Genomic DNA, 20,504 nt, shown 5'->3' with positions numbered 1-20,504 from the left:
GGGCACCACTGCAGGTGAGGGTGTCACTGCAGGTGAGGGTTCCACTGCAGGTGAGGGTTCCACTGCAGGTGAGGGCATCACTGCAGGTGAGGGCGCCACTGCAGGTGAGGGTGTCACTGCAGGTGAGGGTGTCACTGCAGGTGGGGGTGTCACTGCAGGTGAGGGCATCACTGCAGGTGAGGGTGCCACTGCAGGCGAGGGTTCCACTGCAGGTGAGGGTGTCACTGCAGGTGGGGGTGTCACTGCAGGTGAGGGTTCCACTGCAGGTGAGGGCGTCACTGCAGGTGGGGGTGTTACTGCAGGTGAGGGTGTCACTGCAGGTGAGGGTTCCACTGCAGGTGGGGGTGTCACTGCAGGTGAGGGTGTCACTGCAGGTGAGGGTTCCACTGCAGGTGAGGGCGTCACTGCAGGTGGGGGTGTCACTGCAGGTGAGGGTGTCACTGCAGGTGAGGGCCTCACTGCAGGTGAGGGTTCCACTGCAGGTGGGGGTGTTGCTGCAGGTGAGGGTGCCACTGCAGGTGGGGGTGTCACTGCAGGTGGGGGTGTCATGGGGACACTAGTTGGGCTGTGCCCACCTTTCCTGGCTGGCCAAGGGTGTGAGACCGGATGGCAGCCCCTGTTGCCGGGGGGACACATGCAAGGCTCCTGCCCTCCCTGTCCCCATCTGGGTGATCATGATGACTGTCATAATTGCCAACAAGTAATGAACAGCTATTGAGCACTACTTGTATACAATACAATGCATGATAAAAGCCAACAGGGGGATACAAAGTGAAATCAAATAAGTACCCCCTCTTAGGAGAGGCTGAAAAGATAGTACTGGAGGGTGGGGGCTGTGATGGGCAGGGGCGGGGACACTCATATCTACAAGCAGAACTCCACCCTCTGGTTTCCTCTTTGCAGTTTCCTACTCCCTGCACTCTCAAAAAGCTATAAAGGACCACGAGCCAAGGGCATTTTTATAAGCATCCAATCTTGGTTATGATTTAAAATATTGAAATTCCAAGATGACTCCTGCAGGTTGAAAATTGCATTTCCTTTAGGCAGTTTTCAAAGGCAACACCCTCTGTCCCCCATTTGTTTCCCGAGGTCAGACCCAGCACAGCTGCTTGGGTTGCTGGGAAATTATATCACGTTCAGCAGCTTATGATTTCAAGTGGGAAATGGGCAGTGGGGGAGATGGCCTCTTATGTATCTTGTTTTCAGGCAGATGCACTCAATATTAAAGAACGAGAGCAAAGAAGTACTGAAAATAGGCTATGCAAAGCAGAATTATTTCTGAATAGCACATACATCAGTGTTTTCCCATTACCCATGCTTGGCGATGGTTTTCAGTTAGGGCAGAATTTACTGAGAGGCTCTCGATAGCTCTCTCTAATCAGATTTCTCTGTGAGTTAATTAAAAGACAAAGGAGGATGAGGAAATAATATTTCTCTCCTGTCAGGATGTGTGTTCGCTGGCCCTCCTCCTGAGCCAGCAGCTGGGAAGGCGGCTTCACATCCTGAGAAAATTGAATCCACAATTTAGAAGTATTCCAAGAACTGAGGCACAAGCAGCTTTCCTGGCGAAGTGGACTGAGTGCGTGTAAAGCCAACTCTCCTTAAACCACCTCCTACTTTGCTGAGGGTCTCTGAATCTGTGCCCCTCCACTCCACATCTCCTCATTGCTCCAGCGGGGAAAGATCGCATTCCATTTCACAGTGTGGGTGCCGAGCCCGCGGCTGCTCGCCCGTGCTCTGATTTTGGTGCCTGTAGTACACCCATCTCTTTGTCAAAAATACCAGATTCCCTTGGCTCTCTCCAGGCTCCGGCTTTCTTAACATCTCATGGCCAGAAGTGCCATGAATGTTCTCTCTGCTAGGGCTGCTCCCACCGTGCCCTGCCCTGCCCTCAAGGCTGACTGAAATGCCTCCTGGTGGCCAGGCTTTCCCCCGTACCCATCCCACGTGATTCCCACCAAAAGTGAGGGGTTCTCTGCTCCACACACTCACTGTCCAAGTCCTGAGACTGCGGGTTTCAAAGAGAGAGTTTATTGCTGAGCATGAAGCACGAGCTGAGATGGCCTTTGGCTCAAAAATCTGTCTCCCTAAACTGTAGTAACCCTGTGTTCTAGTTAGTAAGCTGCTGGAATGCGATATGCCAGGAATGGAATGGCTTTTATAAAGGGGAATTTAGTAAGTCAGAAGTTTACAGTTCTAAGGAAGTAAAAGTGTCCAAATGAAAGCATCCAGGGAAAGATACCTTAATTCAAGGAAGGTCGATGTGTCTGCCACGCCTCTGGCAGCTGGGAAGGCACTACTGGTCCCTTGCTCCAGGGCTCCCTTGCTTTCAGCCTCTGTTCCTGTGGGGGTTCCTCACTTTGCTTCTCCTGGGCTGGCTTTCATCTCTTGGCTTCCCTTGGATCTCTCCAGGTTCTGGCTTGCTTAACATCTCACGGCAATGTCTGTTGGGCTCCAAGCATCTCCAGACATCTGTGTCTCTGTTCTCCACGTGTTGGCATCTGTGCCAGCTCTGCTCTGAAGTTTCTGTCAGCTCTGAGGCACAAGCAGGCTCAGTCCTGGAGAAATGTTTCCTCTTTTAAAGGATTCCAGGAATCTAATCAAGACCCACCTGGAATGGGTGGAATCACATCTCCATCTAATCAAAGGTAATACCCATAATTGGGTGTGTCACATCTCCATGGAGATAATCTAATTAAAAGATTCCGACCTACATTGTTGAATCAGGATTAAAATAAATGGCTGCTCCTACAAGATTGGCTTGGGATTAAGACATGGCTTTTCTGTAGTACATAATTTCAAATCGGCACACCCTGACAGTTTTATATATCGAAGGATGGGCAGGTTTTGGGATAATGACTGTACTGGTTGGAGATGACTAGATTAAAGTACTCTGATTATTGAGCAAGTTTGATTACGTGCTTAGTCACAAACTGCATATAAGAACATGGTGGCCATGATATGACAATGGGCATGATTTTTAGTATTATAATGATGTACAGGTCACTTATAGGTTAAGTTTAAGCTACTGCACATGCCAGGCTGGCGAGTTTTGATTAGTTCTGGCTTTGTGAACTAAGATAGTTTAGGGGTGGGTAGGTTGTTTCCGGGCTGATTCAAGGCCTTCCATTATAAACATTAGGAGCTGTCCTATGTGATCTCAAGTTGAAAAACAGGATGAGGGGCTACAAGTGGGGCCAGCCCAAGGTTTTTACAACCACAAGATAAAGGCTTTACAGTTGTACAGTCATTGTCAGAGGTCTAGGAAGCTGGGCTGCAGTTCAGAGATTTCAGGTACGTCCTTCTGGCTATTCTAATTCACTAGTGAATAAGAAGAGCTTTACCTAAGGATTCAGGGATCATCATTATTTGCTAATTCTTAACTCTGGGTGCACACGCAGCAGGCTTCCTTGCTCATGCGCCTGTGCTCTGGGATCAGCTGATTCTTCTCTCAGTGCTGGCCACGTTGCCCCATCTGTGCTCCCTGACCTCGTGTCCTGCTGGCTGTGAGCAGTTTTGTCTTTCTCATCTCTGTGGCTGGGGACCTCACATAAAGAACCGTCATCACCAGAAGTGTAGGGGCCTCAACTAAAGAGGAGACTCGGCAATTGTTTATTGGTGGTGATTTTTTTGGGGGGTGCATGGTCCGGGAATTGAACCCGGGTCTCCCACATGAAAGGTGAGCGTTCTGCCTCTGAACCACCCGTGCACCCTTATTGGTGGTGTTTTTATGTTTCTATTTTTACTTTGGTGAGGGAGGACGGCCAGTCCCAATCATTCAGCTCCCAACTTCTCTCTGGACGTGAATTTTACTAACAGGCTTGGATTGTTTATTTAATACGCAGTGTAACTTATTGGGCTGAATGCAGGGAATTCAATAACGTGGGACCCACTGGGGACAGATCCATGCACACCAGTCTGCAGTGCTGTCCCAAAGGGCTGCAGAAGTGGGCTCAGTGCTGTGGGAAACCAGGGGAGGTGGTTAAAAGCAGAACGGTCAGGGCCCCCTTTGCATCGCTCCACCCAGACACAGACCTCAGGGCTTGGCTCTCTAGGCGTTCCTCCAGAGTGCTGCCACGCCGTGCAGGCCCCACGGGGTTTGGGGAGGGCGTCCACCTTCGCCAGAACAGATGTGTGCTGCTCTCGGGGGCTCACACTTGTTTAGCCCAATGTGGTCAGAGGCCGTGTGCTCCTCTAAGGGAGGGCAGGACACATGTACCTGCTGCCCTCAGGGTTAACATGGTACCTGTGACAGGGCGGGCGTTCCCTTGCGTGCACCTGTGTACCCTCAGGGTTAACACGGTACCTTCAACAGGGTGGGCGTCCCCTTGCTGGGTGATGCGTGTGGATGAGGCTTCATAAATGCTTGCTTTTACCAAAAGGTTTGAAAATAGAGTGCAGCGTTACAGCTGTCTTCCCCTGCTTTGTCTGGTTTTTACCCTATTAAGGCTATGCGGCATGTATTTATGAAGTGTCTTTACCTGAGTGCACGTCCCCAGATGGACTGAGGATTCATTCTGCTGCTGGGAAAACATTTTTCCGTCACTTACATTAGTCTGCTTGCTGGTTGCATTGTTTTTCTTCGCTAAGTATTTTCTCAAGATAGTGAGCAGTGCTTATGAAATCTCAACCTCTGGTTCTTTTATTGCCAGTCACTGATGGTTTTTTCCATTCTTATTGATCCCCAGACTCTTCCACAGTGAACAGAAGGGTGTATCTGCTTCCTCACTGTTGAGGTTTCTGTGGTCCTGATTTCTGTCTCTGGATTTCATGCTTTTGGCTCGAGATGAATACTTGTTATACATTATTTTCCTGAGTGTGGGAGAGAGGCACCAAGGAGGAATTTTGGAGATTTTTAGTTTCTCAGCTGTGCATGTGTGTACATAGCTGTAATGAACAAGTATTACTCCCTGACTCAGGTAAGGTGACGCTAGAAGGGACTCTGTCTACGCAGCAGAGGATAGGCTTGAGAACGTGAGTGAGACACAAGTAGGTCAGACTCACTTTAATTTACTCAGCCTCATGTGCTTTTCGCCCCGGCTGCATCTGGGTGGTGACGCAGAGACCTGTGCTTTCTCTGCCCATCACCTCTGGGTATGGACGCCGCCCGTGACTCGGGCCACGGTGACCAGCTCCGCCACAAGCCGTGGCCGGGGCACCCCTGGGGCCAGCAGCCCGGCCCGAACCCACACGGCGTTGATTCCCACGTGCACTTGCAGGCAGCCTCATGGGCCCATCGGGCCGGATTCTGATCCCCGGAATCTACGATGACGTGGCCCCTCTCACAGAAGAGGAAAGGAGGCTGTACGAGGTCATCGATCTGGACCTTGAGGAATACTGGAACAGCTGCCAGGTCGAGAGATTTCTGTTTGATACCAAGGTAGGGTCACATGCATGCAGCAATAAATCATATTTTCCCGTGGCCTAATTTATCGTCTGGTGCTAATTTGAGCCTCTGAGAACACAAGGCAGATGTCAATTCCCAGATAGATTTCTTCTGGGGGCGGGAGGGTGCTTGGCATGGCCCATTTCAACCACCCCTCTCCTGGGCCTGCCTGGCCCAGGCTCAGGCACCTGCCTCTGTCTCATTGTGCAGCATCAGACAGGATTTTCCAAAGCCCCTTCCTGAGCTCAGCCCCCCACAGCCTCCGGAGGGGAGCTGGCTTCCTACCTGCATAAAGACGGAGGGTGGTCCGGCCATACCAGCCCCAAGACCACTGACTGTTTGTTTTTCCAGATAAAACTAAGAGCATTAGGGGCTGATCTGCGAGTTCCCACCTCATGGCCCCCACATCATAAGTCAACCCAGAGCCAAAAGCTTTAGTAGGTGCTGTTACAACCACATAGCAGCTTCATTAGTGGGAAAACTGAGAATTTTTACCTTTTCTCTACTCCGCCTTCTCTTCGCTTGCCTGTGATGCATTTGGTGGCTGTGGGTGGTTCCTGGGGAGGTGCTAGGAGACAGAGATGCTGTGAGGAGAAGCATTCCAGGGCTAGCCTGTGACAGCCGAAATGGCCAAACCAAGAAAGAACACGGGTTCCCATGCCTGTGGGGCGCCTTGAGGTCTTCTGAATAAGAAAACACATACGATGTACAAATCACACGGCCACGATGGAGGATAGGAATGTGGTGGGACTCAAATCTTTGGAAGGGCGCTTTTGCCTCTGTTAATGGCAAACTGCAGAGCTCGGGCAAAGAGCGGCCTCTGTCCGTGGTGTCCAGGCAGGATGCTGGGTCCTGGGGGAAAAGTCCATGCTTGTATTCTTAGCTCAGGCGTGACTAAGTAATTACGTGATAATTAATTTACGTGAACAGCATCTTAGAGGTACTGGAATTGGTGCTACAAGCAATACAATTCAGCTGAGTTTTAACTGAGTACTCTTTGCATGATATTATCTTATAAACGCAGGAGGAACTTCTAATGCATCTCTGGAGGTACCCGTCCCTGTCCATTCACGGGATTGAGGGCGCATTCGATGAGCCTGGAGCTAAAACAGTCATTCCTGGTCGCGTTGTGGGGAAGTTTTCAATCCGCCTGGTCCCGCACATGGATCTGTCCATGGTGGAGAAGCAGGTAACACGTTCCCTGCCACGCCGCCCAGCAGCGGCCTCCCTGACTGCCTGGGCCACCCTGCAGGTCATTCGTTAGCTCACTGCCATCATCGTTTTTAATACAAAAGGACTGGAACCAAGTTAAAAAACAAGTATTTTCATTGAGTAAAAATCTTTCCTCAATTTTATGCAGCTATAGTGGTCAGATGAATTACCACTTGGAGAAAAAATGATAGGAAATTTATAAAAATTAAATGGAAAATACATAGGCAAGAGAGGTTTTACACGTAGCTGGAGTAGATATCTGCCTACAGTTGGATCAGGTTAGAACATATTAATAAGCCCAGTTATTATTTTTTCAGGATGTCCAAAATCACCACTGTAGAAGCAGCTATTTTAATGAAGATGTTATCTGGAAGGAATTATATATAAAATTACCAACCTATCCTCAGCTTACCGTGAGTTAGAAAAACAGAAAGTAGACTCGCAGAGAATGAGCTAAAGTGAAGAAATACGTCACTCCACCCCTTCTCACTCTCTCTCCTGTTTCCTCTTTTGTGGCCTTCTCAGCACTAATTACACTTCAAAGTAGCTTCCCTTCCTCCTTTCTTTCCTTCTTCTTCTTCCCTCACTCCCATCCTCTTCTTTCCTTCTTTCCTTCTCCATGGATTATCCCTCTTTCCCACAACATAAATCCAGACCCATATCCCCAGCACTTAGAAGTCTCCAGCTCATGATAGGTGCTCAACAAACAATTGTTGAAGGAATGAATAGAAGAAATATTTCAGAGTTTTTGCCTGGAGAATTTCCTTGGTTGTATCTGGAAAGGAGCAAATTGCGAAAGAGAAGGATCCTAAGAAACCAGGCTCCCTCACAGTTTAACTTGGAGTTGCACCCATTTTTCAGAAATTTCCCAAATGCTTTATGTTCCCAAAATATTCATTAAGGTACTGAACCATCCAAAAAGAGAGATATTCAAATTGAGAAGTCATATTGTACTATGTCTCATAATTTTCAACAACATTAATCAAATACCTCTTCTGTCTCAGTCAAGGTGGTAAGAATGAGGTGGGGGCAGGACTGGGGACTGTAAGTGTAGTAGTTAGGGTCAGGTGTCCACTGGCCAGGTGATGGCGCCCAGTAGTCCTGTTGCTGTGGTCTTAAAGCATCAGTATGTGAACTTCATCTAAGGCTGATGACATCTGCGGTCAGCTAAGGGAGTGCCTTCCACAATGAGTGAGGCCAAAAAGGAGAGGTCAGAAGAGAGAGAAACAGCCCTGGACAGCTCCATGGAGCCCAGCATAGCCCAGCGCAATGCAGCTCAGAGCCCAGCTCCGGCTCAGACCCAGACTTTCAAAGGTGCAGAAAGGAACCGCCCTGGGGAAAGCTGCTGGAACCCAGAAGGCGGGAGGGGCGGGCAGCAGACAATGCCGTGTGCCTTCCCATGGGACAGAGGAGCCCAGAAGAAAGCTACCTGTCTTTCCTCTGAAGAACTATAAATTTGTAACTAATTAAACCCCCTTTATAAAAGCCAGTCCGTGTCTGGTGCTCCCCGACAGCCTTAGCAAACGAAGACAGTAGGGTATAGGGTTAGTGGGTGGACAGCGGCAAGTGGCTCTCCCACTCCCCTCGGTGAAGCCCAGAACTTTCTGCCTTTAGTGATGAAGATGATGCCCACATTATACAATCTCCTCTGGCAGAACTAAGGTAAAATCCACAGTGCTTGAAGTTGTCAGGAGAGGGTTTCTGTCATTTCTTGATGTTCATTACATGAGAGTGAAACGGTGTTTTCTCTCACTGTTGCGATATGTTACCTTCTAGGTGAAGCAGCATCTTGAAGGAATATTCTCCAAAAGAAACAGTTCCAACCAGATGATGGTTTCTATGGTTTTGGGATTACAACCATGGATCGCAGATATCAAAGATAAGCAGTATATTGCAGCAAAAAGAGCAATCAAAACAGGTTTGATCTTAAGCCATTTTGATATTCCAGTTTCCAGGTGGGACCAAGGGCTGGTACCCGATGGGGCATGAATACAGCAGGCACATGTGAAACGCAGCCATTGGCTCTTCTTACATGAGCTCTGTTCTGCGTGCCAGCTCTGGCACTTTGTGTGCATCATGTCATGTGATCCTCCCAAGAACTTCCCCATTGTTCAGATGGGTAGATGAAGCCACCTGCAGACAAGTACTTAGCTACTGAGGGGCAAAGCCAGGGTTCAAATTCAAGCCTGGACTGCAGGAAAGAATGAAGTTGAGACATGCAACCAGGTGAATGAACTTTAAGTACTGTATGTTGAATGAAATGTCAGAAAGACAAATATTATCACACCTTACTCATTTGGACTAACTAGAATATGCAAACTGAGAGGATTGTAGTTGAGAGCACGCGTTGTCAGATTGGGGCCTATTATAAAGGTTCCTAGACTGTAAGCTCTTACAGCAGTCACATCTGTTCAGGAGCTGAAACTGTCATTTCTAAATTCTGAATTTACTGAGCTTTTTGTGTATGACCTAGTTCCCTGAAACTTCAGATATTTATGTGACACCTGAGACTCAGAGTTAGAGCTCTGAAGCTATAAAAGTCAGGAATTGTTAAAAAAAAAAAAAAGTTGAAAAAGTGATCAGACTTCAACTAGAGATATGCATGAAACTGATCTGGATAGGACTAAGGCAAATCAGAATACATGGTAAAGGATGATGTGGTCCATATTTTAAAACTTCAACCTCTGTGTGAGACCAAAAGGAGAGATGTTAATTTGGTGCAAAATTTATATTTTGGGTTCTCATTATCTAATTTACATTGTATGATCAGTTTATTCGAACATCATAATTACATGGAGTCTTGAATAGGTTGTGAGATCTTGCTGGTTTGTACAGGTTAGTGCGATGTCCCAATATATCCCAGAGTAATTTGGGCAGAGAATAAAAAAAGTATTTGCAAAGTCCTCTTGGGGGCCTGGGGAGAAAGGGGGAAATATTCAACTTCCCTTTTCGGGGAATTCCCAATATTCTCACAAGCAGTGGGGACAACCAATTCAATAGGCTAAGCCCTTGATCTTGGGGTTTACCCCTGTGAAGCTTATTCCTGCAAAGGAGAGGCTAAGCCTACTGATAGTTATGCCTAATAGTCACCCCTAGAGAGCCTCTTTTGTTGCTTGGATGTGGCCTCTCTATCTAAGCCAACTCATCAGGTGGACTCACTGCCCTCCCCCTTACAGGGGACATGACTCCCAGGGGTATAAGTCTCTCTGGCTTCATGGGACAGGACTCCCGGGATGAGCCAGGACCCAGAATCCTGGGAACGAGAAAGCCTTCTTGACCAAAAGGGGGAAGAAAGAAATGAGACAAAATAAAGTGTAAGTGGCTGAGAGATTTCAAACAGAGTCGGGAGGTTATCCTGGAGGTTATTCTTATGCATTATATAGATATCCCTTTTTAGTTTATGGTGTATTGGAGTGGTTGGAGGGAAATATCTGAAGCTGTTGAGTTGCATTCCAGTAGCCTTGATTCTTGAAGACAATTGTATAACTGTATATCTTTTACCATGTGAAAACCTTTCTTCTGCAAAACTCATGGAAATGGTTTCCAACTTATAAAAACATCTCTTAAAAAGTACAGCTATATTTGCATGAAAGTATGGGAAATCTCTGTGGATAAAAAGAAAGAGAGGTGAGCAGTTTGAACTTGGGTCGCCCTCTGGGAATTTGTTCTTTCTGGTAACAAAGTCTTGAGTTTTCATGGCCTTGGGCCTGCCTGACGCAGGAAGCTGAAAATGAGACCCAGTGTATGAAAGGCAGAGCATCGGAAGAGCTGTGCTCCAGGGGTGGGAGAGCGTGTGTGTGTCCACTCACGTGTCCTTGCTTGCTGAATTTTTACCCCTGACTCCACCCTCCTGTGGATTTGGGTCTTCCATTTTCCCACCCATGTGGTCCAGCTCACCCTGAGCCCACCCCTGGGGTGCCTGGCTGATGCAAATCCAAAACCGTTTCCGTGGGATTTCCCCTGGTGAGCTTCCTAGAGCTGAGCTTACTTCATGACATTACAAAAACACACCAGAAATCCAGTTCCAGCCTATAGGTCTATCCACAAAGTGCTTTTCCAGAAGTAGGGAAGACAGCCTGGCTTTATTTGGAATTTCTTCAGTGGGTTTTTGATAATCGTACAATGGTTATAGAAGCTATGAACATTGGGGATAGTAGTGTAAAGGAGATAAGGGAACTGTACAATTTCTTCAAGTTTCTGAAATTCTAAATTTAGTTCAAAATTAAAATTTTATTTAAAATATTTTTAAAGGTAGGGAATTGTAAAGAAAGCAGTTGCAGTTTTCTTTTTGACTCTACTAGCTTTTGTAGGACACAAATTCCATGATGTAAAGGGGCTTACATAGCCCAAGCACCAGATCTAATGGTAAATTAAATTAAATTAAATTAAAAATTTAACAAAAGGAAAAATAAAGAAAAAGCAAACCCTACATTTGAAGAGATTACTTGCATTGTCTTGTCCTTATTCTATTGAAACATCTTCTTTTCCTGTGCTCCAGTGTTTGGAACAGAACCTGATATGATCAGGGATGGGTCAACCATTCCAGTTGCCAGAGTTTTCCAGGACACCGTCCAGAAGAGTGTGCTGATGCTTCCGCTGGGAGCCGTGGACGATGGCGAGCACTGTCAGCAGGAGAAAATCAACAGGTGAGCTGGCTCCGGCGCCCCAGCTTCTCCACACCTGCCTTGCCCGTCCTATGTACGTAAGAATGGAGGATACGGTTTTAAAGGATATGTAGGAATGGCGGGTATATACCTTATTGGAAGATTATATGAATCTCCTAAGACTTCTAGACCAGTAAAAACCAAGACTCTGACATCTGTGCCATGCCAACGGTAAGAAACCAAGTAAAACGGACATTGTGCATTTGAGTCCAGGACTGAACCCTGTCGGCAGTGATGTTATTTCACACTGAACTTACCAACTGCCTTTCATACTAGGTACTCAGAATCGGACGGTAAACACTTTAGACGAATTTGTATTTGATACTTTAAATGGTAGGCTAATTTTTCTCCTTCATTTGTATGTAAACAACAAAATTTCTTTTTGTTTTTTTCTTTCATTAGGTGGAACTACATAAAGGGATCCAAGTTATTTGCTGCCTTTTTCCTAGAGATGGCTAAGCTGCATTATAATAACAGCTTTCCAGATCAGATCTGACCACTGACAGATACTTTCCCCTACATAGGAACAGAGTCTAAATACTCAGAGTATTTTCTCTGCAGTAAAGTATGTTTTCTCTCCCATTTAAAATTTGTCTTGGGTTCTCTGGACCAATAACAAAACAGTTTAACAGTACAGACATTGGGAGTGCTTTAATGTACCTTAATCACACCCCTTCTGGAAGTCACAGCTTCCTTCAGCAGCTGAACTTCCCCAGATCCCACTGCAGCAGCCTCAGGACTGGATTCATTCTAACGTTTGTGTACAAGAGGACAAGTCTTCAATTAGTTACTCTTCAGTTAGTTAGACTCTCACCTTGTCATTCTATTGGCAAAATCACTCGTTTGCTTTCATGACATAATCATTCCATCCAACTTACAAAACCCTTTTTTTGTTTTTTTTTTTACCACACAGACCTTTTATATTATTAATAAAAATGTTGATCTCTACCGCTGACTGCAGCGATTTCCCCATGGACTCATTTTTAGAGGAGTTATAAAGCATGCTACTGTACTAACTTCTTGCCTCCCCCTCATTTATTTTTCCTGCTTCTTCAAAAGTTCTGTAGCTGAAATGATCAATATTAATATCCTCGTGTCACTTGGGACTCCTCATGCAAAGATGTTTTTTCCCCCAAGCTTCTTTAACTTTGCTCCATGGCTGCCACCTGATGCCACCCTTCCCGCACCCTGCCCCGGCAGGAGAAATCCGCTCCCACTCTAAGCCATGTAATGCCACTCCAGCAGTGTCACTCCTGATTGAATTCCTCATACCCCACTGGAATTTTACTCAGACTAACTGCCTCTAAATTGCCCATGGCTTTTAATAGCATCAGTTTTAGATAGAGAACTAATCAACCCTGACATCAGTAGCACATTTTAAAATGAAAGCCATTAGCTACCGCTGCATCCATTAATCATTTTAGTTAACCATCGTGTTTGGCTTGACTGGATTTGTTGATCTAAATTTTTTTTAGAAAAGTAATTTTTTACAGTTGAGTGTATGCAAACAAATCAGTTCCATCTTTATAAATTCATTAAATCACATTAATGGAGAAGAATATGGGGATTTATTAAAAATATTTTCTTCGGATTCCAAATACAAACCAAGCACAACATATTTGCCTTCAACTTTTTCCTATCTGCCTTTTGGTTCTTGAAATACCAGTTTAAAACTTGCTGTGCCACACCTGACATGCCGGGCCTCGGGAGTCAGTAATTCAGCTTACCCCAAACCCAGCCAGCCACCGCAATGGGACAGGTGGTCCAATGGCTGGCGCAGCCTCACGGGGCGGGTTCATGAAGGATTGCATTCAACGTCTGCTTGGAAAGCAGGAGACCTCAAGCCACTGCTATACTCCCCTTCTTCCTCCTGCTCTTGTCCTTTGGAATTGTGGAAGATATCTTTCAAAAATTAAATTTATTTTTATTCAATTATTTAATTAAATTTTATTTACACACCACTTCTTCCTTGATGTCAGAGAGTATCAAATGATGTTTGTTTTCTATTGGTAGGGGTTTGCTAGTCTGTTCTAAAGCAGTTTGTGCTCACTAAATAACCCTGGATTTTGTGACATTTTTGGATTGTGCTGAACCCCGGTGACTGTGTTTGGCAAAGTTCCCAAATACTAACAGTGAACACAGACGCTAAAAACTTAATGTCGATTTATATTTTATAAGGAGTGTTCACATTAGTCAATTAACAAAAATTTACTATAAATATATTGTAACCATTTCTGAGCAATGGAACATGAGTTTTAAGAAGTCACTAAAAATAAAATGCGTTCACTGATCCTTATTCCTGCTGAATCTCTCTGAGACCAGCAGTCTCAGTTAATTATTCAAATGCTACTAGGAAATAATGGGAAGAGAACACACAGCTATTGAGGTTGCAGAACCTACGAGATTTCAACCCTACAACATCTAACTTTAGAGCCCATGGTTTCATGCCACCCAGGGTGACAAGGGGCTGTTGGGCTGTCAAGAGTTTCATCCAGATTTTCCTTTGGGCCCCAGGCCGTGTGCCCCACACAGGCCCTGCCATGAGCCAGAAGTCTGGTTTCAACCAAGTTGGTTACAATCAGAGGGGTGAGATAAACCTTCCCAGTTTTTGGCCAGGAGACCAATTAACCAGCTATAAGGAAGCAAAGAGACTGGGTGATAGAGAAATTTCTAAACTGGCTTTTAAGATTTTCATCAAAGAAATATATACAAGAAGTTAAAATAATTACCCAGGTAATGGTTGGGTGGTATGTTATTGTTAGGTCAGGGGAATGGGGAAGGGCACTGCAACTGGAGCTGTGGAGGCTGTGTCCTCCCTCCCAACCTGACTTCCGGAACTAATGAACCACCCCTTCCAGATGTCACCTGACCTCCATCCTTAAAAGCTGCCCGCACTGAAGCCCATGTGCGCACTCACCTCCCTCCATCTTGGGTTTGGTGAGTTCTGCCCGGGAGCACAGAAATCACCCCCTACCCACTTTAAATTTCCTGGTCTACCTTTCTTCTTTCTCACCCTTTTGCCTCCTAAACCTTTCAGTTATAACACTAAGCTCAGAAGGGGATTATCCTGTTGGAGGAGGGCAATGTGTCGGGGGAAGCTAATAGACCTAGTAGATTATAACCACTGCTTATAAATATCAGCAGTATTTGGTAGATGCTCTTCTGGAAAGTCAGACCACATGTACTGGGCTGCACCAGACATGGAGAGAGCCTTGGCCGACAGCACCATCCCTGGTCCTGGCAGCCTGAAAAGTGGAGGGAGCCAAGGACACACAGAAGACTTGGGGGTGGGCCCTTCTCTCTAGACTCCCATTTGGGGCACGGTCATCACTCCCATGGCCTTTAGAGTCACCAAGTGCCCAAGATTCCCAGCCCAGCCCAGACCTTGCCTCTGAGAAATAGTCCCACTGTTTGCCTCCTGCCTATTTGATAGCTGAAACGTCACACGGTCAGGGCGGAGGCTCTCCTCCATCCTCTTACCCCTCCTTCACCTGTTCCCTTGGCAAATGCACCGTTGGCCAGTTGATGTCAGAATCCAGGATCTTCCTCAACACTCCCTTCTCTTTCAATTCCAATCCAACGTCAAGACCAGTTGATTTCCTTCCATTTCCAGGTGCCTCCTGTAACCTAAAAGTCTAAACCCCTAGCATTTTTTTTTATAGAAGTCTGTGAAAATAGCATGTTGCTTAGTTTTGAAATAACCCCCTAGAACTTTTGATGGATTATTGCAAAAGCCCTAAACTGGTCACTGCTTACACTAGAGCCCTGCTCCAATGTATGGGCCACACTGTAGCCTGAGGGACCCGCCCTCCCCTGCTTCAACCCTGGGGTGGCCATCTGGCCTTCGGGTGACGGCCACCATCAGCGCATGGTCTCCAAGCGCTGCAGGGTGTCCTCTGCTCACTCTGTCCTTGCTCTCCTCCATGCCCCAACAACCCCAGCCTCCAGTTCCTCAAGCACACGGAGCTCTTCTGTGTGCCTCTCGGCCTTCTCTTTCCCCCTCCCTGAAATACTCTTATCTGCCCTCTTGGTCTGACCAATGCTTCCCCACCACTTCGATGCTCCCATTAGTCTTCAGATCTCAGCTTTGTTGTAGTTTTCCAGGGAAGGCTTTTCTGATTCCCCCAGAGTAACTTAGGTCCCCTATCATAACTATCATAGTTCTTGCTGTTCTCTGGTAGCATTTTTTATAATTTTAATTAAGTTCATATTTGGAAACTTTAAAAAGTGCTTCATTCTCCGGCTGGACTGTAAAATCCTCGAGCACAGACTGAGGGCAGAAAACATGTCTATTTTCTTCAACACAGTAACCCCAAAGTTCCATATTGTATGTCTACAGGAAACATTTAGAGGCTGAAATGAATGAAAATTTCAACCCTTATATGACCATATATTTGCTGCCATTCATTTTCATAATTTTTGTACATGTCTTTCTTCTTCTTTAGGAATGGAACTTACTAAATTTCAGTTCCATTAAGATAGAGACCATTTCGATTAATCTTTCTGCCTGTGGGGCCCGGTGGAGAGCTCTGCACACAGTGGGTGCTCAATATTGATTGCAGAAATGCTCCTGTTGGTTCAGCAGCTGTCATTTTTCGTGTCTCCCTGACCAGGCCTGCTGTCCTGACTCTTACTACTCACTCATGGCTTCGATCTTGATGTTCCTCCCTTCCCATCACTCTTGGTTGAGGCTTTCTTGGGACCAGTCAGTGCTGGGACAAAGCACACAGAATAGATCCTGTGGTGGCATTGACTGATGACAGTTTGATGTGTTATCCTCACAGGCAGTATTTGCGTTGTGATAGAGGGAACGCCATAAGTTACAGGCACAAATCAGCAGCCTGTGATCTCTATACAGACTCATCTCCAGAGGTTGATTTGGCGTTCATGATACTCTAAACATTTCTGAACTGGATGCCAGCATTTCAAAATTGGCACGTTTCACTTAAAAGATTTCTCTTGAGTAATCAGAAGACTGGGCAACAATGATCTGCCTACCTGCAGGGTAAAACTAGCTGAGCTGAGGAGTTCTCGCCCCATTTAAAAGCTAAGGAAAAGCACCTGACCCATAATATGTGTTTAACAAATACGAGATATAATTGCTATTAATCAATTTCTTAGAAGTGGAATAAGGAAGGGAGCTCACAAAAGAAGAGGATGATATTCTCCTTGTCTTCTCCCTTCTATTGGCAGCTACTTCCACATAAAAAATCAAAACCAAACACAAACTTTGTTTCATGCCTGGGCCAAATAACTTTTAACTAGTAAAATAATAGTAATAGTAAATGTATAATAAAATAATAATAATAGTAAATAGTACTCTCAGAGGTTTTCAACATATTCATTGTTATCTAAATGCTATTTTTTGACCAGTGTTAATTTATTATCTACATGCAATACATGTTTCCTTATTCATTATCAAGAAAAGTCATCCTAAAAATCTTACTCATATACCAATATTCATAGCATTATTTACAACACCCATCATGTGGAAACAACTTAAGTGCCTTAAGATGAATGCACCAACAAAATGTGGTACATGCATACGTACAATGGAATATTACTCAGCTGTAAAAAGAAATAAAGTTCTAGTACATGCTACAACATAGAGTGAGTCTTGAGGACTTCATGTTGTATGAAATGAGCCAGACACAATGAACAAATATTATGATTCACTTATATGAAATATCTATAACAGGCAAATTCATAGTCAAAGTTGATTAGAGGTTACCAGGGGCTCAGGGAGGTGCAATGGGGAGTTACAATAGAAACAATAACCCATTTCTGATCCTTTAACCCTGAACTACAGGTGAGTTCATCAAGGTGCTGCCCCACTAACAATCAGACTTCTTTGTCACCACATTTATGAACCACACTTCTCTGGTTAGTTCTGCAAACCGAGGGTTTTAGAGAAAGTGTAGAAACTTTTAGAGACAGCCTGCTAAGCCAGGCTACCCTAAGCACCAATGCTTCTAAGGGCCACCATGACCCTCAGAGTCTGAACCCGGGACGTACAGTCAAATCAGGCTGGGTGCCTTTTAAAAAGTTTTATTAAAGGTCTTTATAGGGCAATCTCCAGGCCCCAGATCCAGCTGCTAAGGAAAGCCTGTCATGCAGTGGGGACCAGCTGTGGGCACGGAGGGCGGCTCTGGCTTCCCACCCTTGTGCTCTATGATGGGAGTGCTGGGCAGGGTCTCACTCTGGGTTCCACAATGCGCGCATAGGCGGGCAGGGGTTTCTTAGGACCTGTCTTACTGGGGTCCCAGGGGGGCACAGTCTTCATCTGGATGCCCAGGACGCTGTCTGAGCAGCGCATGGCGCATAGCGGTATCGACACAGCAGTTAACAGGGTCCTCACTGTGGCTCTTTAGGTGAGCCACAAACTCCACAGACTTAGCTCTCTGTTCTCAGAGTTTCTCAGATGCCCCAACCTTGCAGCCCTGGGCCCCAGTCTCCATGGGGAGATGCAGCTCCCTATGGCAGGCCCTCTGCCCAGCAAGCCCTCCTAGGAGTCAGTAACACAGGGACTCTCCTGGGGCAGTGGCACAGAGACCTCAGTGGCCACCCTTTCAGCAGAAGGCTCTCCCCTGCCCTAGGGAAGCCACACCTCTTCTGAACTACAGCAGTCAATTCCAAGATCCAGGAACATTTCTGCATCTGTGGCCAGAAGAATGAGCTCGGTCCTGGGTGCTGTGACTCCAACTGCAACTCCAGAGTAGCCATCTTCAGCTGCTCCCGAGGGAGAAACTCATTCAGCTCAGCTTTGCAGATGCATCAGCAACAGATTTCCTCTTCTTGGAAATTTGCTCTGCCAATCAGCTGCCGCACGCTGCTGAAAGGAAACCTAAAGGCTATTTTTAATGTCATTTTTTGGGCCAAGTTTGAATATTATCGAATATGTAACAAGCAACAAATTAAATCGTGAGTTGAGATTTTGAGTGTATAAAACAAAAAAATTTTTTCTATATATTTGTTTCTGTAGTTAGATCTAGCACAGTTATGTTGTCTATTATTATAATATTACTGCCTTTCATAATGTAATATAAATGTAATATTACTGCCTTTCATAACAGGAAGATTTAATCCAAGGCCAATTAATTGTACCTATGCCTTCTTTTCTCCCACTAACTGATTCTTTAACATTTACGTGCTATATGGTTCAGCAATTAAAAAGTAAGAAAGATAAGCTTCCTCTTTACTATACTGAAAGGAACTTTCTCCTTTGGTAAGAAGCTTCTGGAGGCAGAGGCTGGGTTGGGGACTTTCTATGCTGCTCAGCTCTACAAAGACTCAATCAATTGACAAAGTACAAAGGCAGGAATATAGGAGACTTTCTGAAGCGAAATGATGCATTCCTTTTTTCCAGTGTGATGTGGAAGCAAAGGGATGGTAGATGTAATCACTATAATTTCTTAACAGTTGTGATAAGTAAATAAATGCTTCTGAGTTATTTTAGTTTGGGGTAGAATTGAAGAGGAAAAAAAATTATGTGGGAAAATTTTATTTAAAAACATTGTTCTAGTGTAATGTCTTATTCAGAATGGAAGAAGATGTCAGAGAAATTATGCCTTTGACTATAATAGAAAAATAAAGTTTTAAATTATCTTACCTCCCACATTGAAATTTGCCAAAACAGATTCAAAAAGAACTTAGATTTTAAATTCTAGTGTGGGTGGTTAAGTATTCACAGCTTATTCTTGCTGTTATTATAGATAGGCATTTGAATGTGCTGACAGAAAATGCTAACTTAAAGGAAATTATAACTTTAAATGACACTGTCAAAGTAAATTAGTCATCAACACTGACTAGTCACCAAAAATGACCAATGCTTCCTTTTTTATATTTTAAATAATTATAAACCAATAAAGGAGGACATGTAAGCTTTCTTTAAAACCCGCTTGCAGAACCAAAAAGGCTAATTCAGGGCTACTGCAGAAGAGGAAAGTATGTTTCATGTGTAGGGGGAATTCTGGAAAGGAGAGAGCCACAGGGGGGAAGCACCAAATTCTGCATGGAAATTCTATCCTAATATCTGGCTGACTTCTGAACCATTCATGTGTGGTGCAGATTCAAGCCTCCCAGCTAAAAGTAAAAGAACCAAATGACATTTCAGTGCTACTTATGACAGGAAAGACAAAGTATGGAGTATAAATACAGCCAAAATAACTGCCTGCTAAATAAAAGTAGCAAAAATCCACACTATTCAGAGGAACAGAACAGAGCAGAATCCATAATTATTCTACATTATTCTGATGTCTAGGATACAGTCCAAAATTATTAGACATTCAAGAACTAATGAACATAACTCATACACAAGAGAAAAGAGAAAATCAATTGACGTTAATCCCAAAATGATCCAGATATTGGAATGAGCATAAAAAATTTCAAAGCAGCTATTATAACTATGCACAAAGATATAAAGGAAGATATGCTCCTAACAAACAAATTGGATATCTCTGAAGATAAATAGAAATTATAAGAAAGAATGAAGCTAATAGAAATTTTTAAAGGAAAAATTATTTTAGAACAAAAATTAAATAAAAAAATTGAATTAAAAATATATTAAAAATTCCTTGTATGGGTTTAACAGAAGACTGGAGGTGACAGAAGAAAGAACCATGGCATTTAGAAAATAGAATCATAGAAACTATCTAATCTGAAGGTAATAGAGGAGAAGGAATGATTAAAAAAAAAAAGAACAGAGCCTCAGTTGAGTTATGCTGTAATATCAAAAGGTATAATATACATTTAATTGAAGTCCAGGAAAAAAAGAGAATGAGAAGAAAAATAATGATTCCACATTTTCCAAACTTGGTGAAACATACACTTATAGATTTAAGAAGCTCAGAAAATCTCAAGCAAGGTAAATATGAAGAAAATAATGCCTAGGTACATTACAGTTAAACTGCTGAAAGCCAAAAAAGAAAGAGAAATTCTTGAAAGCATCCAGAGAAAACTGACAAATTATACCCAGGAGAACAAAGATACAGATGCCCTCTGACTGCTCATCAGGAAAAAATGGAAATCAGAAGCTGGAAAGATGTCTTTTTATTTAACATATTGCTTTTGTAGACAACACATGGCCAAGACTACTTCTTTTTTCTTTTGCATAAAATCATTTATTTTGTAGTTTTTGATTGATGTAACTGTTCTATTTGATTTTTTTTTAACTTTTTTATTGGATAATATAACATATACAAAACAAGGAAAGAAAAAAAGCAATAATTTTCAGAGCATACTTC

General features: G+C 44.3%; 1 protein-coding gene and 1 pseudogene across 3 annotated transcripts in view; one reads left to right on the top strand and one right to left on the bottom strand.

The window, feature by feature from the left end:
* CNDP1 (carnosine dipeptidase 1) overlaps nt 1–13,565 on the top strand; it is a 46,556-nt gene extending 32,991 nt beyond the window's left edge. For all 3 annotated transcript variants that reach the window (XM_077135220.1, XM_077135221.1, XM_077135222.1), the window contains exons 8-12: nt 5,220–5,380; nt 6,411–6,575; nt 8,375–8,516; nt 11,097–11,244; nt 11,665–13,565. In XM_077135220.1, coding sequence (XP_076991335.1) covers nt 5,220–5,380; nt 6,411–6,575; nt 8,375–8,516; nt 11,097–11,244; nt 11,665–11,758 — 710 coding nt within the window. In that variant the 3' untranslated portion in view covers nt 11,759–13,565. The remainder of the gene's footprint in view (nt 1–5,219; nt 5,381–6,410; nt 6,576–8,374; nt 8,517–11,096; nt 11,245–11,664) is intronic.
* A 3,792-nt stretch (nt 13,566–17,357) lies between these two features.
* On the bottom strand, nt 17,358–17,720 carry LOC143662382 (small ribosomal subunit protein uS3 pseudogene; annotated as a pseudogene).
* Nucleotides 17,721–20,504: the final 2,784 nt, after the last annotated feature.

This window comes from Tamandua tetradactyla, chromosome 18 (assembly GCF_023851605.1).
Source record: "Tamandua tetradactyla isolate mTamTet1 chromosome 18, mTamTet1.pri, whole genome shotgun sequence".
In the NCBI taxonomy this organism is placed as follows: domain Eukaryota; kingdom Metazoa; phylum Chordata; class Mammalia; order Pilosa; family Myrmecophagidae; genus Tamandua; species Tamandua tetradactyla.
Note: the sequence above shows the minus strand (reverse complement) of the source record. Positions and strands in the feature narration are given on the sequence as shown.